The sequence below is a fragment of the Periplaneta americana genome, chromosome 4, assembly GCF_040183065.1.
Source record: "Periplaneta americana isolate PAMFEO1 chromosome 4, P.americana_PAMFEO1_priV1, whole genome shotgun sequence".
Taxonomy (NCBI): Eukaryota; Metazoa; Arthropoda; class Insecta; order Blattodea; family Blattidae; genus Periplaneta; species Periplaneta americana.
In genome coordinates, this window is record NC_091120.1 from 159149843 (window position 1) to 159176350 (window position 26508).

The 26508-nt window shown below is 35.3% G+C and overlaps 1 protein-coding gene and 1 non-coding gene across 3 annotated transcripts in view; both read left to right on the plus strand.

The window, feature by feature from the left end:
• The window catches only part of Lrrk (Leucine-rich repeat kinase), a 283300-nt gene that overhangs the window by 143277 nt on the left and 113515 nt on the right, over positions 1 to 26508 (plus strand). For both annotated transcript variants that reach the window (XM_069824217.1, XM_069824218.1), the window contains exons 5-8: positions 14232 to 14391; positions 16736 to 16880; positions 18256 to 18392; positions 24690 to 24843. In XM_069824217.1, coding sequence (XP_069680318.1) covers positions 14232 to 14391; positions 16736 to 16880; positions 18256 to 18392; positions 24690 to 24843 — 596 coding nt within the window. The remainder of the gene's footprint in view (positions 1 to 14231; positions 14392 to 16735; positions 16881 to 18255; positions 18393 to 24689; positions 24844 to 26508) is intronic.
• LOC138698992 (U6 spliceosomal RNA) lies at positions 12402 to 12505 on the plus strand. Its single transcript, XR_011331989.1, has one exon. It is a non-coding gene; the product is annotated as a U6 spliceosomal RNA (small nuclear RNA).

Below are 26508 nucleotides of genomic sequence, written 5' to 3' on the forward strand. Positions count from 1 at the left end.
GTTATGTGTCACGCGGAACCAGTTAACTAGAGTCCTGTTATTTATGACTAGAGTTACGATCTTAATGCAGTTAAAGAGCGTAAAAATGCAATTCTAAAAATGAAATAATAATAATAATAATAATAATAATAATAATAATAATAATTCGTGGCGCTACAGTCCTTTGAGGGCCCAGACCGACTAGCTGGCTGCTGGTCTCACGTCCACATGCCAAAATAGAGGTGGACGATCATCGTGCAACAAGAATAAAAAGAAATTGCATTATAAACAGTAAAAATATATTTTCTGTTTTAGATTTTTTGCACACGAAATGACATGTTAATTTTAACAATAATAATAATGTCCCGCGCCGTGGCGTCGCGGTCTAAGGCATCCTGCCTAGGACTCGCGTTACGGAATGCGCGCTGGTTCGAGTCCTCATGGGGGAAGAAATTTTCTCATGAAATTTCGGCCAGTGTATGGGACCGGTGCCCACCCAGCATCGTGATGCACTTGGGGAGCTACGATAGGTAGCGAAATCCGGTTGCGAATACCAGCTATAACGGCTGGGGGGATCATCGTGCTAACCACACGATACCTCCATTCTGGTTGGATGATCGTCCACCTCTGCTTCGGCATGTGGGCGTGAGGCCAGCAGCCGGCTGGTCGGTCTAGGCCCTTCACGGGCTGTAGCGCCACGGATTAATAATAATAATAATAATAATAATAATAATAATCATAATAATAATAATGGTTTATATAGCACGTATGGGCGAATCCAGAAATACATATAGAGTGTTAGTTGGAAGACCGGAGGGAAAAAAACCTTTGGGGAGGTCGAGACGTAGATGGGAGGATAATATTAAAATGGATTTGAGGGAGGTGGGATATGATGATAGAGACTGGATTAATCTTGCACAGGATAGGGACCGATGGCGGGCTTATGTGAGGGCAGCAATGAACCTTCGGGTTCCTTAAAAGCCATTTGTAAGTAAGTAATAACAATGGTTTATTTTAACTGACAGAGTTAAGGCCATGATAGAAAATTACCATATTGCTATGAATATAACATAATACAATACAATACAAAGCAATACAATACTACACTACAATGCAATATAATACATAATTAATATAATACAATGGCAGTTCTTTTTATCTTCACAATACCAATAAAATAATTGTGTAATAATAATAATAATAATAATAATAATAATAATAATTCGTGGCGCTACAGCCCTTTGAGAGCCCAGACCGACTAGCTGGCTGCTGGTCTCACGTCTCCATGCCAAAATAGAGGTGGACGATCATCTTGCAACAAAAATAAAAAGAAATTGCACTATAAACAGCAAAAATATGTTTTCTGTTTTAGATTTTTTTGCACACAAAATTAATAATAATGGTTTATTTTAACTGGCAGAGTTAAGGCCATTCGGCCTTCTCTTCCACTCGACCAGTATGATAGAAAATTACTACATTGCTATGAATATAACAATACAATACAATATAATACATAATTAATATAATACAATGACAATTATTTTTATCTTTGCAACACCAATAAAATAATTATGTAATAATAATAATAATAATAATGATAATGATAATAATAATAGTCATACCTAAATTAAATTAAGTTATTAAACTCGATCACAATTAAAACTTCAATTTGACTGCGCCCGTAAGAAATCGTTTAGTCTTTTCTTGAAAATGATTATTGTCTGGCAGCCCCAAATCTTCTGAGGTAGAGAATTCCATTCACGGAGGACTGAGACAGTAAAAGAGGATGAATAGTGGGATGTCGTATGGGCAGGAATTGCTATTATTTGGCTCTCCTGTGACCTAGTATTTAGATTGTGATTGGAGGATAAGTAGTTAAACCGGGAACGAAGATGATTTGGGATAGAAGTGTGGAGAACTCGAAACAAAAGAGACAGCGAATGAAGTGTTCTACGGTTATTAAGTTGCAGCCAGGATAAAGATTTGAACATAGAGTTTTGCATTAAAAATTGTTGCATGTGCCGTTGTTGTTTACTGGAAAAGATATGTCACATTTCAATGCCTATTTTACACGGATATTGCTGGATTTTTTAAAATCATATTTGTATTATTTTTCAGCACAGAATTGTATGTATGTAGTACCGGTATTTAACTCTTCTTTCCAGTGCCAGAATATAAGTATCCTCTGATGGAGGTTTCAGTACCTACAAGAAGTTTAGTTACACTAATTTGCTGACGGTTAGAGGGACATGTGGTCAACTCATCGGCTGGAATGTCATCTAGTATGTAACTAAAGTATTACTAGGACGTAAGAGAGGAGAAATTTGGTACAGATGTTCTAATTTACGCTCAGGTTCGGTTTATCGAATATTCGAGTTGTTCCTCATTCTTTGTGGGTGGACGGCAAAGGCAGCCCACATTGAACCATGCAGGAGTTACAAGAGCCCTTGCAAGGGCACATTTATCGTGTGTAGGCCTACCATTTAATTCATAATTCTTCCTCTCTCATTATATTCAATCAATCGTCCATCGATTCATTGGTTCATTCATACATAGATTCATTCATACATAGATTCATTCATGTATGGATTGATTAATTCAGTGATTCATTAGTTGATTCATTCATCCAATATATATAGATATTACAGTTGGGTACCTTCAAGGGTAACAACATGCTTCGTGAAAGTACAAGATTGGGCTTCAGAGTACTTTTCTATTCGTTAATAACACTTTCTCTTCTTAGAAATTATTTATTAATAATAATGCAGCTCTTTAGAGTAATTAAAAGGCATTATATATTATATTAACAACTACTGTTTTAGAGGTACGCATTTTGAGCTTAAAATGTAAATATTACACTAGAATGTAGGCCTATGTACTTATTTGCTCTTCTCTTTAGTAAGTAATTGTAATTTACTTTATTCTTGACGAATGTTCTCTAACCGTCGAGTCTAAACCGGCTGTAAGCGCTGTTTTGCAGCTGTCTGGTAGCAAATTCTTGTCTCACCAGATAGAGGTACGTTACTACTTTCATTTTATAATTTAAACTCATTTTCTTAAATTTTGTGAATTGGCCGGTTTTGATACTAGACGCCTCAAATGTAGAATGAAATAAAGAAAAACAACTTAGGCTACTATGTGTATTAAATATTGACCTTGCAACACACTTTCCTCCAGTGTAATCACTAATAACTAATAGATTTGTCTAAATTTAGTATCCTTTTCTTATCACATTTAAAACTTTTCCAACACCTAGTAAACATAAGAACCGGTTTTTTATATGTATAGAACCATGTTATAGGTTAAGTATGACTCCGCAGGTCACTTTTGTTTAGAGTTTGTTCAGAACAACTGTTGTGTCTGATCAGTGATCAGGGTCCTTAATTACTGTAGCTGTTCGTTTCCGGAACTACGTCATTTAGGGAACTGTTCACTTGTTTTCCCCCCCACCTCTAGTATTCCATGTCGTCTCCGCCTCGTATACATCCAGCGCGCTCGTATCTCTGTTGATACAAGTCTATCTCTGTAGAACTTGTGTCTGTATTGTAAACAGATCGGCTGTGAAGAGGATACAGAGACGTCGAGTGCCAGTTCCTCTTCATTTTATGTTTTCGTATGATCCACTTCGTCATAAAATATGTCGTAAGATTTATTTACTGATATTTTTTGTGATCTCGGTAAACTGGTTCACAGAATTCTATTTAGCTTCTGTAGTTTATACAGTAATCAAATTTCTATTATATTTTATAATTTATTCCCATTCTACTGTTATGTAGAAAGGAAACTGTTATGTAGTTGAATATTTGTTACATTACATTGCAAACTTAAAACATAAATATAATTCTAGTTTGACGAAAACAGTAACAGAGAGAATTTGAGCATTTATAGTTAAAAACGTAGGCGATATTCAAACTTGTTTTAGAGTACTATGTTCGGTTTCTTGTATCTTCTAGGACAGAAAATAGTCAGAAAATGTACAGTAAGTTTTTCCTGCCCTTCGATTCAGTTATGAATAAATTTAATATCATATCATTCCTGCCTAATGATTAAAATTATTCTCTTTGATGCAAACTTTAACATAAAAGTATGGTTCTGCGTCGTTGAAATTTTGCATCTGCATGGATGTGTAGTGACCTATTTGATGGAATAGTTCGAGTTCATGTCGATATTATATTGACGTTTGCATTGTGCATGAGGTATTCTCCTCGATCGGTAAAGGTAAGCTTGTAAGCCGTAACAGTCGGAGAAGACTTGTCCCAAAACCTCTTCGCTAATGACGAATCTTTTGCTTCTTCTGCTTCATGGAATTTAGTCTCTTAGCTTATTTCCATTTTAAGAGATTTCACTCCTGTTAATGGGGAGCTAACATTTCTTCTCCTTTATTATTGATCTTTATATTCGTTAAAATAAACAACTTTTAACTTCACTGTGTTATTATTGAGACTATGTTGGTAATTTTACCGTAATGACTGGTTTCGATGTGTTGTATCTTCAGATTTTCATAAATTAACAACATGGTTTCAATAATAACACAGTGAAGTTAAAAAATTGTTTATTTAACAGATATACAGATCATTAATGATATAAAAGTGTGTAATCAACAGTTCATTTCTTCTGGGTTCTCGCAGGCTTTATAAGAAATCATTCCCTGAATCCTCTAGATAAGAATCTAATCTGTTCAACGCTAATCTCGAATATGTGTCTGGTTCGGGACATTCAACTAAGCGCTTACACCTTTCTTGAACTGAAGTTTACTAGATGCTACTCGTGTATGCAGAACACATTCGTAGAACTGCATTCACTTGTTACGCGACGCTGCATGCAGTATACACTCGGGAAGGTGTTTTTTTTTTCCTTTTTTTTAAACTTATACGTCGTTTCTTCATGTGACAACGATCCAATCTAACATTAAATATAATTTTTCCACTAATCCAACGAGATTAAAAATCATTAGGATTTGGTTAGGTCACAGTCTAGTATATACAGTCACGAACCTTGAGTTGTGAGGGTACTAGGAACAATAGACTGTGCCGGTACCGGTAGTCTATTTCGCATTGTCTGTAATGAGGCGATAGTAGCGATCCTAGTGGTTAGCAACTATCTATGTATGCATATTTGCTACATATTGAGCTTCGTGACTGTATATACTAGACTGTTGTTAGGTTAGCTTGGTGCTGACCACATAAAGAAACTGCGCTTAATTAAAATCAAGGTAACCTCGGTTCCCAAGTTACCGTTGAGGCGTTGAATAACATTAATAATATTTAATTTTTGTATATTTATGTTTTGAATTTTTGGAGACCTCGGAAACGGAACTGTAGAAGACCAAAACGAAACATCGTTACTAAGTTTTCCTCGTCCCTAAAGACAAATGTTTAAATGACAGCTTTCGCCTAGTTACGTATCTGCCAGCGAAAAACTGAAAACCTGCTGGCTGATCAGACACCGAAAAGATAACATTTCGTCATGTGTCTTACGTTCGACTGTTTTTGTTTGAATTTGACGTTTAGCCCGGAGTGGTTAAAACTTGGCTAAATACGGTATTAAGGTCGAAATGAAAATTCGAAACTATTAAAATTGAGGTTATTTTAATTTGAAGAAAAGTAATAAAAGCGATTAAGGAAATGGTAGGACTACATATTTACACTTGCTAAAGCGATTAAACACAAGTGTAGGCCTACAGCTGTCAAAAAAAAAAGTGGCCATATTCGTGAACAGCGAATATTTTCTAAATCCGCTTCGAATTATGGTGATGTTACACGATGCATGCGCTTATAGAAGCAGTTTCGAACTATGATGTTTAAGCTGGAGTCATTCGACATATGTGGCTCGTAGAGCAGCGGTAAAGTGTTCGCTTAATGATTCGAAGGTTGTGAGTTCGAGCCTTGTTGAAGTTATTATTTTATTTTATTATCGTTAGTTAACGGTATAAATAATATTCATGTTATCATTTGTATCCTGTTATCGTTTTTAGCGATATAAATTATACCTATTCAAGTTATCATTTATATTCCGTTATCGTTCTTTAGCGACGTAAATAATATTACAGTTATCATTTGTATTATGTTATGGTTCTTTAGCGATATAAATAATATTCAAGTTATCATTTATATTCTGTTATGATTTTTTAGGGATATAAATAATATTTAAGTTATCATTTATATTCTGTTATGGTTCTTTAGCGATATAAATAATAGAAATTTAATGTTAGATTTTGAACAATACGCCTACAGCTGCATAATACAAGTGTTAGTTTTTTCCTCGTATATTATCAATACTATCCTGTAACACAATAAAATGAAAAGGAGTGACCAGGATTTGAACCTGAGATGTTGACATCTAAATTCCGACGTTCTTCCGGCTGAGCTACGGGGCACCAGTAAAGAAGCATATGCAGAAAAATTAAAATTATTCAAGACAATAACATGACTGTTCGTAAGGAACTTCAATTGATATATCTCCAGTCCTCCTTAGCGCTGAAATATTTGTTGTAAAATGAAAAATGATATTCATAAATTTTGGGAAGCATAAGTTACAAAAAGGTTCCAAATTACTACAGAGTGTTTCTCTCGAAAATGTGTAGCGATGTTCGGGACGATCTACCTATGCGAAAGAAAAGAAAAGAAGAAAAAAAAGAACTTTCTCACTTACGAAATATCTCCATAACAAAGCAAGATCACGATTAATTTATTGATTCGTATCTAAGAGGCTTATACTTGGACATCACTGAAATTTTAAATAAAATTCTAGTTCAAAGATCCCATCAGCTCTGTCATTGTTTTTAAAAAACGTATATTATTTGTTATTTAATTAAATTAAATTATATATTCATATATTAAATCAGTTCGACTTAATGGTGCTCGCTCATTTATTATTACATGTGGGTGGTGCTCACTATCTTAAACTTGGGAATAATCGGGCGCGGTTAGAAGTAAGTCCCAGAAAATCACTTCATCGTCTAGCGCAGAAAACGAACATATTCATGGAGTCGGCCCACATAGCGACTAGACTGCTGAAATTTCGACCGTATAAGCAAAGGTTTGTGGAGGAACTTCACCAGATAGATTTCGCCGCAAGAATAGGTTCTGTAATTGGTTTCGTGAAAGTGTTTACAATGCAAATTTGGATCCACAGTTAATGTTCATGTCTGACGAGGCATTGTTACATCTTTGTGAACATGTAAATTCGTGGACTTATTTTATTCTGTAGTTGCTAAAGTCTGCGCCTGTGCAAGCACGACACGCAACAGGAAAGTGTACGCCGCTGTAATCTAGTTTCCTCGTAAAATAAGAGCACTGTATAAAACCACAGTCTAGTATATACAGTCACGAAGCTCAATACGTAGTAAATATGCATCCATAGATAGTTGCTAACCACTAGGATCGCTAATATCGCCTCATTACAGACAATGCGAAATAGTACCGGCACAGTCTAATGTTCTTAGCATCGTCACAACTCAAGCTTCGTGACTGTATATACTAGACTGTGATAAAACACTCTCTCTTCCTCTCTCTCTGCACAGCATCGAAAATTGCATTTGTATTCTTGCTATTAAATTATCATTCTTATTAAATGTTACATGGCAAAGATGATAATCGCTACATTGTTAAATTCTGTACACTTTGTCAAAAAAGCATTGTTATTTTTATTTTGGAGTGTTTTCGTGGGATAACATCTCCATTCATGTCATATTCCTTTATAATATTTACTTATTGTCTATTGTAGACAGATTGTAAATGTGACATAAGTGTTATTAAAAAAAAAAAAAAAAAAAAAAAAAAAAAAAAAAAAAAAAAAAAACTTTGTCAAAATGAAAGTGGCCTGTCTCTTGAGCAGTGAAAATTTTCTAAATCCCTTCGGGTGAGCGCGCAGTTCACTACCGTAAACCTCCGTGCGCCGCTTTAGTTAACTCCATAATACAAGGCGCTGATTTGGTCTACCTCCACAGCATGCTTCGAATCTCCGTAGAGAATTTTTTGTTTTGTCCTTTCTTTTATTTTTTTACAATTCCTTTTAGTGTAACAAAATCAAATAATTGTTAATTCATGTTTCTTACAGATAATTACAAAATTAATGAAAATTTGTTGTTATAATTCCAGGAAATCAGGATATTTTTGGCATCAGAATTATGGTTTTTCTTCTTTTTTACAATTACTATGTTTAGGCCCCTATGATCACGGATTTAGATTAGTATAATTATCATATTCCCTATAGCACAGCTTACAAATTAATTATTGTCAATTATTTAACCGTTAACATATTTACTGAATGTTCCTTAGGCAATAGAATGCAAAGCAGCAGGGATTAATAAAATAATTAACACAGCATTTGAATATGAAAGCCCCTAATTGTCGTCTTTAGTGTTACTTCCATCTAACGTCAAAAGTTTCTATTAACACGAAAAAAATAATAAAGCGAAAAGTATTCTAAGGATAAAAAAAATGATGAAGACCTGTTATATTTTCACTGATGCCTATAAAACCTTTAAAAGGCGCAAAAAAAAAGTTTATTAACTTCACGAAGATTTGAACTTGCAACCTCACGAACTCTCAGCTAACGCTCTGCCAACTACGCTAAGAGTTTTACTGTAATCAAAATGGCATTGTAACAAGCAATGGTGATACTCCACTTGAGAACCTGTTATACAGTATACAGTGTTTGTGTTACAATATTCACTGTTTAAACATTCTGAATGGTCTGTCTGTTTTAAATCTCGTATATGGATTATTTTCTCGGAAGTTTTTAGTGATTAATAGTTGTGTTCTCCATTATAATTACTAGAAGAATATATGCAATCTTTTGAACAAAGCCTGGCTGTCCCGAGCGCTCACGGAAATGCCCGATTTGAACTTAGTCCCTCAGACGCCGGCCACTTTCATTTTGACCAAGTGTACCTGAAATGCTTAATATTTAATGTAATATAATCTATATGAACTTCAGTTTGAAAAAAAAAATAAATAAAATGCGGACCCTTTGTCGTCGAAGTGTAAAGTTGCCATCTCCATATTCAGGATACTCATAAAAGCTGTTTAAAGACTTGATAAGTTAATTATTGTGAAGTGAAGTTACGCCTATTAAAGGCCATCAAGGTTCAAAGCGTAGCGGGAGCTTTGCAATGATGTTAGTAGTATTATTAGTAGTAGGATGTCAATCCTACGTGCTTGCCTCCTTTATCCCTCAAGAAAAAGTTTCTGGTTCTCAATTTTGTTAAGGTGCGTACACACTTAGCGAACGAACAACGAACGAACGACAAACGATTGCATTCGTTGATTGAAATCGGTACGTGTGTACGTCGCAGCAAAGGCAAACCGACCGTTTGGTTTGCCTTCGGAAGTGATCCGTCGCTTGTCGGTACATCAAAGGAAGTTGGTATTCGTTGTGGACGGGATTTGTCACTAGCTTGTAGTTCGTAGCAGAACGCAGCGCTTAGTTCAATTTCACTAACAAGATGTCGAAACTGGAGTGGACGGAAGACGCTGTTATAAATCTTATTAATGCATATAGGGAGCAGGAAACTTAATGGAATCCCAAGTATCCTACTTACCACAATAAAGTAAGAAAACATGATGTTTGGGAAGCTATTGGAAAGATGTTCAGCTGCAAGATAGGCGAGTCAAACATGTGCAAAATTTGAAAATTATTTTTGTTTATTTATTTTCAGTGGATACATGTTTTTTTGTTTATTGTAGGGAGTAGAAGTTAAAAAGAAAATTGAAAATTGAATCCCTACTGACATCATTCCGGAGGGAAAGACAGAAGTCCACAAAAAGATCTGGAATGGGAAGTGATGAAGTGTACGAGTCAACTTGGTTCGCGTATAAACATATGTTTTGGACAAATTCACGCCCAGAAAAAACAAAGTTCCAACCTTGTGCACACAAAATAAATTATTGGCACTGAAAAGTGTATTTTCGTAAGCATGATGCGCATACGACAAACACAGACAAATCTCTCTTTTTAGTATTTTAAGATAATTATTGTCAGTGAGGTATCCGTGTACTGAAATTTTCCCCTGGGGCCTATTTCATAAAAGTAATAATTTAATACCATTACTAAAAATGTAATAACATTAAGTAATATTATTACTGTTCTGTTTCATAAAAGTAATAGTTAATAATATTATTTATTACTGTAAACGCTCATATTATTGCTAAAATAAATAATAATATTACTAAAGTGTTTCATAAAGCAGCAAAGATAATTAAATTTATTAATAATATTAACGTTAGTTCCATGACTGTATTTTAAGTAATAGTTTAATAATTTGTAGAAAGTAAATGTCAATGTAGGGTTAGATTTTGAAGATAAAACCATGAAAACATTTGAAATGAATAATTCTGATTCAAATAGTGATGAAGAGGAAGTGTTTGTCCGACGTCCAAGAAATTTTAGACAACGAATATCCTATATGCAAGAAAGTTACGAATATAATGAAATAGTTGACCTTTCAATTCGAGAACTTTTCGCAAAAAACTCTGTTTCTTCAAGTTATTGTCACGTCTTTTCCCCATTTTAAAAAGCATCAGAGACAAAATGAATTACTAACAAAGTCCCTCTCCATACTTACAAATACTTACAAACTGTCATAGGCGCCAATGTAGGTGGACCAGGCTGAAATTGAAAACTATCTTATCTAATTGTAAAAAAGGAACAATTGGAAAGGGTGAAACCTAAATTAAATTCAATTACAGTATAGAACTGTTAGAAAGTAATTACTGTATATTTTACATTATTTTATGTTATTTGAATGATTGAACTTAACGTTTTTTCCCTCCTTTCCCGTCATTTTTTAAATTATAATAATTGTTCAGAAATATATGCCTATGGGACATTTACATCACAAAATACAGTAATATTAATATTTTCTGTACCTATTGAAATGTTTTTTCAATGTATACTTGTGACAACCTGAATCTATATACTCTTCACTAATTAACATTGTGAAGATCTTGGTGAGCCAAAATCTTTTGCAGACATATATCAACAAGTAGATCTATTACAAAATATATGGACTACTTTAAACCACCCCTATTGAGGGCATAAACTAAAATTAACTTACGAGATTTATAGGTACCGTATCTATAATTCCACATCACAATCTCTAATTAGAACATATTTGCATTTTGTATAGTCAGGTAACTTCTTGAAAATACTACTTCAACATAATCAGCAATAAAAACCCATTAAGACAATTTCAGTATTTTTATTAATTTCGTCATAACATTAATCTTCTACAACATCCACACCTTCAAACTCAAACACGATATTTTCTAGGAACGACTTCACCGCGTAAGTACTTATGTCGTTATTGCATTACTTATTTATTTTTGGTAAAAGAGTAATTTTTATATGTATTTATTTACGCTTGCACCAATAATTTTTAAGCCTTTTTATATAAGTACTTGCGCAGTATTCCGAATTATAACGGAACTTGAAATATCTTACATAAGACGCTATGCAGGGTCCACTAACCCTGTCGTCAACACTGTCCATAAGGCTGCTACAATATTGTCATCAAAAGTTTTCACTGCTTAACATTTTCATATGGTGCTTCTTTAGATAACGAGGTGCAAGTTTTACACATCCGCGCGCACACACACGCTTCTGTCACTGATACACTGTTTTTGGAATTGCAAACTTTACAACTGCAGAGACGTGAACAATTAGGAATGATAAATATCTGTTCACAATATTTTAGATTTATCAAATTGTTTCTTTTACTCGTAAATCAACTGAATCAAATAACAGAAACAATAACTTCGAGTTGCAGTGATTTACAATCTTATCTGAAATAAATTGTCTCCCAAACCTTCACACATATTACGATTTACTCTGTTGTTGCTATTAAAGATAGTACTTCAAAACTTATTTCATTCAACAACTGTTAACAGAGAGAATAATATAAATAGCTGTAGAGTGCAGACCAACTTGGTTATGTTTGTCAGCCTTAACCTCAAATCATCTGGCTACTGTACGTATTTTATGACTCGTGCAAAACTTTTATGACTCGTGCAAAACGTTTATGAGACAGAATTTAGTCGGTTAATAAAATTGTTTTCATGGCTGTAATACTATTACTAAATATTATTACTGTGTTTATGAAACAGGCCTGCGCTTGCTATAATTATATTTTCGTCTGCCTTTATAGCGGACAATCAGCGAATGTGAATGTTTTCTGACAATTTGCTGATGATTTGTACGTCGCTTCAAACAGCGAACGAACAACGAAGTTTTGCTTCATCATTCGTTCGTTGTTCGTTCGCTAAGTGTGTACGCACTTAGCGAACTCCAAAACCATAATGCGGTCATGAGGATTAATCAATAGAGAAAATCGAACCCACGACTTCCAGCTAGCAGCGCAACAACTTTACGAATTGTCTTACAGAAAATTATTATTATTATTATTATTATTATTATTATTATTATTATTTTACATAAGCCTATACTAAAACAAACGATACAGAGAAGATTAACATAGTCTCAGCGCAAGGGTGATGCATAAAATCGTGAAACATTTCAGTTTTTTGTTACTGCTTCGGAACAGGGTCAGCGTGCCTGACTGCGAAACTAACGGGTTCGAGATCGAATCCTGGTTGGGACAAGTTGTCTGATTGACGTTTTATCGAGCACAGTAAATTAATGGCTATCATCCATTTCTTTGCATTCGCGAGGTCCGGGTATCAGTCTAGGGTCGGCTGTCTTAACTTGGAATTTTCGTTGTTTCCGAAGTCCTTCCAGACAAATGCTGCGATAGTTCTAATTTAAGGGGTCACGAACCAATGCCTTTCCAATCCTAATTAACCGTTCACAATCACTTCTCATTTATCACCTCCAGCGATAGGCCTGCCACCTATCCGTCGAAGTAACGCACTTGGCAAAATGAATACGACAGCAAATTGTGGAGAAAGCCGAATAATATTATTTCAGAAAGTGTGTGTGTATTCAATGCCTACCCACCTCACCTTCATGATTCGGTTTCCGCATATTTCGGATAGGTGGCAGGACTGTGACTCATTTTTAAGTTGCACACCACTTCTGTGGGCCACGCTGTGGACGATGTGTATCTGTGGAGAGTTATGTCCTGTAGACTACTAGGGTGAGTGTATGTGTAAGTGTTCGTATTTGCAGTGTAGGGAAGGGAGAAGAGGAAACCCGGTGCCGGCACGTAGCCTACTCCTGTCGAAAAGCACCAAGGGGACCACCAGGCTTAATGTCCCTGTCCAACGGACGAATCACTATCAACAGTGATATATGCCTTCTCCTCATATGCACTACTGAAAGATTTGGGATTTAACTCAGGCATATTGGTGCACAATTCAGTGATTAGAAGTTGTGCACCATCACTTCTCTTAGTCCCGAGGTAGAAATTTTACACAAAATCTCTAACCCCTCCGGGAATCTAACCCAGGCCACTGGTCTGAAGGCAGTCGCGCTACCACAGAACTAACTTGGCGGAATTGTTCCAGAAAGTATATATGACCAGGAATAAATACCATGTCTGGCCACGATCGGTAAGCATAGTATGACAGAGGATAAGGTTTGTGTGTCGTTAGTGGAAAATTTCTCTCACCCGTTTACAAATCTCGCCTGCTTTCACGTACGAGGTCTTGGAATCGAATTGCCAATACCTCCACGCCTTTCATTTGTAGTTCAGTTCAGTCCAACAGTTTAATATTATTGGTACCATTATATTTTTGTTCATTCTTAGCTACTCGCATAGACCTATATGCAAACACTTTTATCGCATATGCCGAACTATGACAATAACTAATTCGATTTATCGGAAAAATTTTAATATGTGTGAATTAGTGAAAGAATTTAAGTATGCCGTATGGTAGTATAAAATATAAGTGAAACATAAGAGCAATGTGAAAATTGTTGAACATTAAAGAACAAACTGCCCAGCACTTTTGTTTCTTTTGGTCATGTCATTATCTGACTGATGTAGGTAATTAAATTCAAGAGGAAAACTCGTAAGTTTTATTTTATTTTATATTTTCATTTGTTATTAATGGAGAAAAATTCGCTTCGGCACTTAGGCTCTAACTGGGGATCCCAGTTCTACGCACTGGGTGCTCTAACCACTGAGCTACGCCGAAGTTCAACCCACCGCACCGGATCGGATCTTTCTCCTAGCTTTGGTTCGTTTTCCTTAGTAACCATCACAGATAACTCTGTAGGACCAAAAAATTAATCTTTACATCTTAAGTTTTAGCCAAGTTCGTAATGTCGTAACTTCAATGTGTTAACAGATGCCAAGGAGAATGCCCGCCAGAAGTGCCACGCCTCTCTTCGAGACACGTGCGCCGCTGGCGATGTGGTGCTGCTTAAGAGTCTACTGCAGCAGCTTGGCTCAGAGGCGGAGCTGGTGGTCAACATGGCTCCCAGCGGCTCCAACACCCTCCTCTTCACGTAAGTATACATAATTTCTCTTAGTAGTGATGATGGTGGAGAATTGTGGACAGTGGAAGGGAAAACAGTAGTGCTCTGATAAAAACCATCCTTGTGCAGAACAGTTTCCACTTGGACACCTAGAATATCAGCTGACTCTGCTACGTGAAAGACTTAAGCTCTCGCATGCTGGCTAACGTTATGCCCCAGCACAAGCATTCATTTTTTCTTTCTATCTTCAGTATTCTTCTTTTGTTTCTCCTTGACTCCTTTATGCTATTCTTTTTCTTACTCTGTTTTCCTCTCCTTGTTGACTTCTTGTACTTGTTTTTTTACCATTTACTCTTTTCGTTTTCTTATACCTTCATTCATTCATTCATTCATTCATTCATTCATTCATTCATTCACAGTGATCTGCCCAAGGGCCAGTTTTTCACTGCAAACCCAGATTTCTCCAATCTTCCTATTTTCTGCCTTCCTCTTTGTCTCTTCATATGATCCATATATCTTAATGTATGTATGTATGTATTTATTTACACTGCAAGTGGGCAAGCACGGGTGGCAGTGGTATATACAATATTAACAATACACAATAAAATGATAACCAATACACAATAAAATTTACAATACACAATACAATTTTACAACACATATACAATTTTACACACAATACAATTTAACACAATAATAATAAAACATAAAATAAAATACCTAATTTTACAATACAACCTACATAATTATCTATAGGTCCTACATAAGTTTCAATAGTCTTTCACTTTACTCTCATCTCACTCACTGTAGTGGCACTATGACGTATTTCACTGACACTTTAGCACACATTTCACTGACACTCTGTAACACATTTCACTGACACTATAGAACACATTTCATTGACGCTATAAATTATCACTGATCGGAACTATTCACTGCACTGTAAAACCATAACTTCACTGACTCACCTTGCTTCACTGATACAACAGTTCAAATAAGTCAAATAATTACATCCTTATGCATACTTATAAACAGAACTACATTTAAACTAAACATTTCTAGTCTAAGGCCCTCTTACACGCTAGTTTTAAATAATTTACAATTCAAACCAAGGAAGTAAACTCGTAATTTACAATTCAAACCTGTATCCTAGATAAATACATGTCACCTTAAAAAAATTAAATGTTGAATGTCACCTTAATTTTAATTTTCACTTTATATACAACTTTTTAAATTATTCTTGAATCTCCTTAAGGAAGGACAGCTCTCAAAGACCGCTGCAGGTAGGTCATTCCAATCATTTATAGTTCTATTTAAAAATGAGAATTTACCTACATCCGTTTTCTGTTTCCTACATTTGATTTTAAAATCATGATCGTTCCTACCATAGTACATTGGCTTTTCTAACCGAGCCGTTATGTCTACCCATGCTTTCTGACCTAGATGTGCTCTATACAATGATGTTATTCTAGTTTTCCTACGTCTGTTTTCCAAAGTTTCCCATTTAAGTTCTTTTATCGTATCGTTTCCATCTTCTCTTTTACCTTTAACAAATTTCGCTGCCCTATACTGGATTCTTTCTAAGGAATTTATCTGGTATATTCTATAGGGATCCCAACATGTAGTTCCGTATTCCATTAACGGTCGCACTAACGTTAGATATGCTATTTCCCTCGATTTGGGGCTAGCCTTTCTCAAGATTCTCATAATAAAGTGAAGTGCCCTCCATGCTTTACCCGTAACATTATCAACATGCTCTCCCCAAGAAAGTTTGGAGTTTAAATACACTCCTAGGTAGGTAATGTTGTCTATCATCTGATATCTTCTTCTGCTCCGAATTCTTCTCCTGTTCATTATGGTTTATTTAACAACGCGACGCTCGCAACTGCAGAGGTTATATCAGCATCGCTGGTGTGCTGCAATTTTGTCCCACAGGAGTTACTTTTACATGCTAGTAAATCTACTGACATGAGCCTGTCGCATATAAACACACTTAAATGCCATCGACCTGGGCGGGGATCGAACGCGCAACCTCGAGCACAGAAGGCCAGCGCTATACCAACTATGCTACCGAGGCGGCTACATGTAACATAAACAGTCAATATAGTAGAATGTTAACAATACTTAGAGAAGTGTTGCACCAGGCTTAGTGTAACAAACCGAACAGAATAGACGACCACCTCACTCCTGTTCCTACTTATCTCCCTTGATGATGGAACCTCTAAGTAGTTCCGTAAAGTTGGAAATGTCAAGTTTCAGGTCAGAGTGGAATACTCGAAAACCTAATTCTCACATATTATTATTTTGCAGCACTGTCTGTAACTTTTCATTGTATTTTATATTCAGTCTCTGAAATATGTATCGATATTTTCAGGGCATGTGAAATGGGTCGCAAGGAGATCGTGAAGGCCCTGCTGGAGCATGACGCAGATGGCAGAATCCATCCTGTTACCAAATACTCACCACTCTACATTGCATGTTACAATGGCAGGAAGGACATCGTAGAGCTACTTCTCAAGGTGAGAAGAGAAACAATTGAGAGTCCAGTACAAGATTTGTGGTGGACAATGAAATTGTGGGGCAGGTTCTTGCCGAGTGCTTTCACTTCAGAAGCTGTTATTGTTTATAATTATCCTACTACCATTGTTTCGTTTGTAATTGCAAGGAAATGGTACATCATTTTAAATTGTGTTTCTTGAATTTAGAATTTATACATCTTCAAGATAGCATATTGTATCTTAGAGAAACTAACACGAGATGTGAAAGCATAACTATGGATGTTAATGCACAATACATAGCAATCATAATCATAAACGTGCTTCTGAAATTAGAATTTGATATAAAGGCCGACGTTTTAAAAATAACACCACCATGAAGTAACAGTTAAAATATTAATACCATTTCCTGAAGCATGTTAGTGCTATTATCTATTGGACGAAGTTAAAATTCATCCCTATGTTGCGTTATAATATCCGAAACATAAAGAGAATGCATTTCAGAGATATAATTCTCTATCCACATTTCAAGAGATCCACTGAAAATAAAGCTCTTACTATATAATAAATGTCAGTCATTTGGTCAAACATTCACTACTGTTATGAGATATGGATCAAGCTCATCTCTGTTAACCTTGAAATTGGAAGGAATTCAAAGAGCTGTTTGCCGAACAATCATTGATACTCATTGTCATTACTTAAAGGTTATTTGTTATCTCGTGAAACCATATGCATGCATGTGATGTAGCTCATAGTAAGACCCTTATGGTGAGAGTTAGTGTGCTAGCCAGCTATAAGAGGAAGCGTAGTGAGAGAGGGGAGTTTTCCAGTCCACTTTTTTCTTCCCTTCACGCGCAAATTGATTTAACGAGATAACGAATGGCCTGTACTGATAATTAGGGTTGCACAGTTTTCCCGTATTTCTCAGCTATTCCTTTATTTCTCTTATTTTATTCAGTCTCTTTGCTCACATACTTTTCCCATATGTTATATAAATTTCAAATGTTCGTTTATTTATTTGATTATTTCATTATTCGATAAGTGCATTGCACTTATAAACAAGAAACAGAATTTATGTTGAACATATTAGAGCTGAATTAAAAGTGGTTATGAATTTCAAAGTTTCTTGTAAAGATATTTTCAAATATGTGAAAGGTGTTAAATATACCAGTACATGGTACTTGGATGTTACTCTAAACATTTTTGAATGGGATTACATGGGCATGTGTTTAAATATAGCAAATTAGAAATGTTGATAATGTGTTGCAGTGGTTTAAACAATAATTTTCAAAATCTTATGCTCATACTTTTTGACTCAGCTTTGTAATATAAAAATGTAAGTAACAGAAGCATATTATTCTGTAATTTCATTAGCTTCAATGACATTTTCGTGTTGTAGAGATTTCCTGAACTGGTACAGCAACATACAGTAGAGCGATGGCTGCCTTTACATGCATGTTGCATAAACGGACATGTTAATGTGATGGAGCTACTTCTCAAGTTCCCATATCCTCCACATCTCATGCAGAAGTTCAGGTATGTGTACTGCACCATTATCCACTTTACACTAATTTACATATTAGATAGACACAGTTGGTTTCAGTGGCATGATCTTGACTCAACATCATTTTCCTTCGTGTTTCTCAATATGGGCTTATTGGTATTTGATCTCTTCATGTTCAATTTTCTCTGTTTAGTTCTTTGCATGTTAATAAATGAGGGTCTTGGGCGTAAAACATGGTAACTGACATTTTGATAAAAATGAGATATGTAGTGTATAATATGCAGAGTGTGAATTAAGATTTCTGATGAGTGGGGGATAGAGTCCTAAACAGTGTTGCCACGACCGACTCACAAAAATCAGGAGAAAATCATCGAAAAAAACAGGAGATTGCAGTAGATTAATTAGACATGAATTTCCTCTTTGTGTTATATTAAACAGTGTACTGTAAGAAAGATGATTCTGTTGTATTACTATATAGCACATTCCTAACCAATGAAATGGAACAATTTTGCTAAATATAATTACTGTCATTTCTACTCAGCGTACGTAACTAAGTATTCAATTTTGTTTTTACACAGTAATATCTTATTGACAATGTTTCGCATTAAAATGTATTAATCAGGAATTTTTCGTGTATTTACAAAAGATTTTCGATACGACGAGATTTATTTTAAAGGTGGTATTAAATACAGTACTGCATTAGCTCCGACTATAACAGACGGAAAAATTATCCCCTTTCCTGCTTTTGCATAACTATCCTTTAAATTGTTCATCATTTTCCCACTCTGATTTATAATATTCTGGGAGTATTTACTTTTCTTTCTTGCTGGGACACTTTCACTCATTTTAAAATATCACTATGCAAGATATGTAACACAAAAATGCCATTGCCCACACTTCACTCTCTCACTGTTTCACGTGCACACAATCAGAAACAAACTTCACTACTGAATAAGTTTCAGTCTTCCTCTGTTCCCCGGGTCCCCAAAACAATAATGAAATAACTTAATTCCGTCGTCGATTTGCAAAAGGGGATACGTCCAAAATAACAAAGTGCTGGAAAATCGCAACTAAAAATCATAACAGACTTAAAATATTAAAATGTTCATGAAAATGTTATGTTTTATTTAACGACGCTCGCAACTGCAGTGGTTATATCAGCGTCGCCGGATGTGCCGGAATTTTGTCCCGCAGGAGTTCTTTTACATGCCAGTAAATCTACTGACATGAGCCTGTCACATTTAAGCACACTTAAATGCCATCGACCTGGCCCAGGATCGAACCCGCAACCTTGGGCATAGAAGGCCAGCGCTATACCAACTTGCCAACCAGGTCGACATGTTCATGAATCCTGGATGTATGTATCCATAGTGATCTAATTAGAAAAAATATATATATGAACATTTTAATTTAGCTTATAGTTTTTGCGATTTTCCAACACTTTGTTATTTTCGACATGTCTCATTTTGCAAATTGACGACAGTTATCACATGCTTACGTTGCATGAAGATTATATACTTGTGTTTGTGTGTGCGTGCGTGCGTGCATCCTTTCGTGGTAAGGTTTCAAACATTCGTTCTCTATCATTCTGTAATATTATGGAGAGACCCATAACTCTGAGCCATGTGTATAAAATATGGTCTTTATCTGCTGTGTGCTGCTATCATAATCCGTCGCTGGACTCCAGGCGAGATGCGACTCCTTGCTTCTTGTAAGCATCATTGTGGCGATGCATTATGAGCAGGGAGACGAAAACATTGACTTGTGTATAAGATGCAAAAATAAGACATGATGACAATATATGTGTACTAAAGTAATGAGTTGAAAATCCGGGCGTAGAACTAGGTGACTGCAGCATGCCAAAAGGCAGGAGAAATTCAGACTCTTGACAAAAAAAAATCAGTAGAGCAGTAGATTCAATGAAAAACAGGAAATCTCCTGCTAAATTAGTAGGTATGGCAACACTGGTCCTAGATAGAGAATACCATTACATAAAATATTATTATTATTATTATTATTATTATTATTATTATTATTATTGTTATTGTTGTTGTTGTTGACATTATTGTGATGAAATGTAAACATTTTTATTATGTAACGTGCACATTCTTTGCCATAAGTGCCTGCTCCAGTGCGCAGCTGTTCTCTTGAGGGCTGCTTCTAGATTTCTCATTATTTATATTCTCAACTATTCAAGTTCTGGTACCTTTTATACAGAGTGAACCGTAAGTAATATCATTAATTTCTGGGGGTTATTCTTTGAGATATTTAAGATAAAAAAGTTTCATACAATTTTGCACGTTTTTGCTTCCTTTTCTAGATAAAATTGTTTTATGTGAAACATTTCGTAGTGTGTTTTGGGAAAGTCATTGATTGAATTCCCAGTATCCCTGGACAGTTTAAGAGAGTAGTGTGTTATGATAATGAAATATTGAAAGAATTTAAATTTTGTCATTTAAATATGCAGAAATTTGATCTGAACAAATGTAACTTTTCATTCTGCAATGGAATTCTACAACGTTACATTTGTTTGGCTGAAATTTCTGCACATTTAAAGGACAAAACTGACATTTTTTCAATCATTTATCATCATAATATACTGCTGTCCTAAATTGACTGAGCATATTGGAAATTAAATCAATGGCTTTCCCAAAACATGCTATGAAATGTTTCACATGAAACAATTTTTATCTCGAAAAGGAAACAAAAACGAGCAAAATTCTATTAAATTTTTTTGTTTGAAATGTCTCAAAGAATAACCCCCTGAAATTAATGTCATTACCAGGGAACGGATTTATATGGACTAAAAATATATGAAATATGTAAATATATATGTAGTTATTTTTACCAAAATATGGAATTAAATATGGATTTTTACCAAAATATGGAATTAAATATGGACTTAAAATTATAAAAAAATGACTATGTACGTTAAATATTGGTACATTTTAATCAAACTAAACAAAAAATATAATGGACGTACCTTATCTTCCAATGTAGTTTCAACAAAACACAATTTTTATTGTCTGTTACCATAACAATAGGTTACAAACATTTCTTTCAAGTGCTGAAAAGTGAATCTTCTTCTATTGTCTCTGAGGATAGATTTATACTGACTAAAAGAGCGTTCGACGTCACAAGAAGTAACTGGTACATAATTCAATTTCACAATGTCTGCTGGGGATAAGTCCAAGTTAATCTTCACTGTTGATTCACCACTCATCACAGCAACAACCTTTTGTAGTTCTTCATATCCAGGGTTTTTTGAAAGTACAGTGTCCACCTTAGCTCTTACTGCATCTGCAACTTTACCTCTACCACGATTCAGTTGTTCCACAGTACTATTTATAATTTCAAAACTTTCAGATAGTGAAAGGTGCCTATTTTGGAGACTTTTGAGCGTTTTTATGATGCATGAAAATGTATGCTGAATGTGAGCTAAGTCATTCTTCACACTTATGTCACAGGTAACTGTTTTCGCAGTATCAATTGAGACTGCATCTTCAGAATCCAATGCAAGGAGAACATTGTTAATAGAGTCTATATGTTCGGCATAATATTCAACTGCTTCTAGCCATGTACCCCATCTAGTTAAAATTGGCTTTGGTGGCAATGGAATTTCAGGGTACATTTCTTTCAACACGTTAACTCTACTGGGAGCTTTGAGAAATACTTTTTTCACTGATGAAATCAACAAATCTACTTTAGGGAAATTGTCTCTGACCACTTCTGCCACACGATGAAATGCATGCGCCACACAAGTAAAATGAGTCAATTTAGGATATACAACAGATAATGCTTGTCCAGCTTTGACCATATAAGGGGCAGCATCGCTAATAAAGAATAACACATTATCGTACATAATACCCTTTGGCCACAGGATACCCATAGCTTCGTTGAACAGTTTAACTATAGTTTTGTTATTGCACTTTTCTAGAACATCACAATGTAAAAGAATTCGTTCAGAATATTGTTCACTTAACAAACCGATAACTACATTACCAACAAGTCTACCTTCTTTGTCGGGAGTCTCATCAATGGAAACCCAAATTTAACTATCTTTAATTTCATCTCTTATCTTCTGTATTGTCTCATCGTAGATGGATGGAGCATACGTCTTCCTAAGTGTTGACTCATCCGGGATTGTATGTTGAGTATATTTTTCAAGGAATTCCCTGAAGACCTTATTCTTTAGTTTGTAGAGAGGAATATCAGCAGAGATGAGAGAACGGCACAGGTCGATGTTAAACTCAGATCTTACATTCGATGTTGTTGGTTGTGTTAAAAACAATTGTCTCTGCTTGGAATTTAGTTGTTTGTTGGCCTGATGTTTACTAGTTGTAATGTGTTGTTGCACCAGGAACTTTTGTGTAGATGATACTGCACACTGACACAAATTACAAAATAATATTTTATTGTCAGTTGATAAACCATCTTCTTTAAATTCTGAAATGTAACTTGTTAGTTTTGATTTTAAATTGACTGAATGACGTACTTTTGGCATATTTACCGTCTTTATAGTATGATTTACAAAACTGAACCTATGTGTACTCTGACTGGCATTTAACTGTTGAGCTGCACAACTGAAGTCTGTTAAAAATTTTAAATTAAATTAATACAGTTTTGTAACTTACTTTCCCATTGTTGATAGGACTGCTAATTTTCAAATAACTCTGATGTTAAAGGGATTACTGAACATGTGTTTAAATCTCTATTGTTGAAATGTATTTTTAAAAGTTAATGGAATTTTGTTTTGTTTTATTGTTAAACCTAATATAATATGGACTGTTTTATATGAAATATGGAAAATATATGGAAATTAACGAAAATATGTACTAAACTCTAAAATATGGAAAAATATGGAAAATAAAAGTAGGATTTTTCAACCCTACACATTGTGAAACATAAAGATAATGCAAAATATAAATTATATTAGCTTTATAAGTAAATATGTATTTACATATAAATCCTTTCCCTGGTCATTACTTACGGTTCAGTCTTTATAATGTGGTGATTAAATGCTATTCGTTTATGTTGATTGCTGTTCATTTCATTTTTATTACTTATTGATGCCAGTATGTTAAATTCTGGATGTATTTCGTAGGTACTATAAGTATTTGTATGTTCGAGATGGTTTATTAATGGTAGATACTGTAGTAATTTGTCTGTGGGAGGCGTATTTTTGTTTCTTGAGAATATGTTGTCTGGTATTTTTCTGTATTGGAGTTTTTGTAGGATCTACTGACATGCCACTATTTGCAGTCTGTTTACATTTTAGCTTTGTTGCAGCTTTTTTGTATTCTGTAGACACAGTGTTTCAATCATATTAATTTGCTTTCTCATTACGTCACCAACGAAAGATTCTTTGTAGACATTACCGTGGCCTTCATTGCATTATAAACCATCATCATCATTAAATCCCAACCCGAATCACGTTAAGTGAAGTGGGTAGGTATTAGACACACACACATTAAAATCCTGCAGCTTGGCATGGGTTTCACTAAATACGAGGCGTGTCCATAAAGTAACTTTCCCACTCGTCCCACAGCTAGCAAACCATATGTTGCACGAAGCGACTGTGTGTACGTGATAGAGTAATGTCCTGGCATGGTGCATGCGCTAGCGGAACTTCCTGAGTGCTCTCAGTCGCTTCATTGCATTGGTTGAATATGGACGCTCCTATTCCATGCCGCATGTGAAGTGCGATCAGTGATAAATTTTTTGAATGCACAGGGCAAAGCGCCGATTGAAATTTATCGTCAGCTGTGCCAGGTCTATAGGCCTATCGTCATGAGCAAGCAGATGATGCGTTGCTCCACAAGGTCGTCTGTGATGATGGTTGACCTCCCACTGCAATCCTCGTCATGCACGTTTTGGTGTCCTGCTGAAAATTGTCTACAGCAGCAATGCACCATCTACTTGCCCATAGACCTGGCACAACTGACGATAAATTTCAATCGGCACTTTGCCCTGTGCATTCAAAAAATTTATCACTGATCGCACTTTACACACGGTGGGAGCTGGAATAGGAGCGTCCATCTTCAACCAATGCAACGAAGCTACTGAGAGCACTCGGGAAGTTCCGCTAGCACATGTGCCATGCCAGGACATTACTCTATCACGTACATGCAGTCACTTTGCGCAACATATGGTTTGCTAGCTGTGGAACGAGTGGGAAAGTTACTTTATGGACGCGCCTTGTATAACATTTCCTGTTCATTACTTTCCCTAGTGAACTTAAATAAAAATCTTGGTGTAGTATATATTTTCTCTTGTAACACATCAAAGTTGTTACTATTTATAATTATTCTTCCTTTTGTCTATGACAGGGATCCAACAGGAGAATGGGAGTATGAAATGCCATTTGATCTGAATATGAAAGATGTGACTGGTCAGAATGTGCTGTATGTGGCAAGTTTTCTTGGAAACTACAAGATGGTGGACTTGCTACTCAAATTCCGAGTTAAGGCTTCCAGAATCAAGGTACATACATATTTTTGGACTAATGTTTTCATTATTACACTGTGTCACACCTTCATTTACCATTGGTTTCACAATTCATTGTTTCACCTGGTGTATAATTATGGAAATACAGAACAGTTAGTAGCATTTAGGGTCTTCAGAGCACGATCTCCATACTGTAAGAGTTCAGGTGTAATCACAAAGTGAAATAGACATCGAGAGATGGTGAGTTGTGCCGGTCAGTTTGGTTTAGAGTTTCTTAATGAGTTGAATATCTTAACGTTGCCTATCATCTCATATCCTTTTCTGCCCCAAAAGTTTTGTCGTTCACTATTCCTTCTAGTGTATTCTTCAGTAAGCAGTTCCTTCTTAGCCAGTGACCCAGTCAATTTCTATTTCTCATTCTGTTCAGTTGGAGCATTATTCTTTCTTCACTCATTTTTTCTAACACAGCTTCATTTCTTATTTTTAGGGACCGGATTTTTATTTAATATCAATGTGTGAAATATGTACATATTTACGTAAGAAAAACAAGCTGAATATGTATCAAAATATGTAAAATCATGAAAATATTTAATATCAATATCGGGCAGGTATAGGATAGGTAAGACTCTCCAGTTGTGATTTCATACAGCACCCGACTTTTTACCGCACACTTGACACATTACTATTTTTCCATCTGTAGTGAAAGCTTCATCCATCGCAATCCATGATTTTATTTTTGTCGTTAGGGTTGAAGATACAGGGACCATTAGTTAAAAGCAGTAGATAAACTCACTTGCACTTTATAAGTACTGTAAGTACTAAAACTAGAGAACTGAGTGAAATGAATGACAATACTGCAAGCACTGTTTCGCTTTACTGGATTAGGAGAAAATAAGAGGAGATGTGGGACACATGCATTTTAGCTGCTTCCTGTAAGAAACAAAGTACCTCTAAAACCTCAAACTATAGGCATTTACAAACTGTTGTTTGAAAACTGACATTCCTTTCTCATTCAGAAGGGTGGGATTATTCGCCGAGAATCATGCTTTCTAATTGCTCGGAAAATCCCATTTCCGTATAGGTCTACTAAATTTAAAATAAAGAGGTCAAGCAATAACCTGAAAGTCTCATGTCAGACTTGATATGGGTTTTCCCTGGAAGGATTAGGAAGAGAATGGGTAAGATTGCAAATTGCATGGAAACGGCTTGTTAAGATGTGTGCAGAACAATTATAGTTCGAGACAAATCATGTCGTCCTCGTCCCATCCACCACATGAAGACAACGCTACTTCATGGATAAATATTATATATTTATCCATGGCTACTTTCTGATTGATTTTTACAACACAAGGTAAGTTAGTTGTATAAGAAAGGTTGCCTTTTGTTCACTCATATTTACTGTGGGCGGTATGGGGTGAGTTTCCTATTACTTCCTTGAACTAAGGACGTTATGTTTCGTCCCGAAATATATCCTTTCTTGGGTAGGTAAAAAGGCTTTTCAAATCTGAGTATTTCAAATTGTAAACTTCCCCAGCAGAAGTTTTTTTTTTTTTTTTTTTTTTTTTTCTTTCAGAGAAGTAAAAATGAATAAAACCCCTAAATACGTAGATTTATGTAATACCAAGCCATAATATGTAATGTGGGGTAAATATGTAAAAATATGTAGTACCAAATTTTAGTATATTAATGGTAAATACAAGA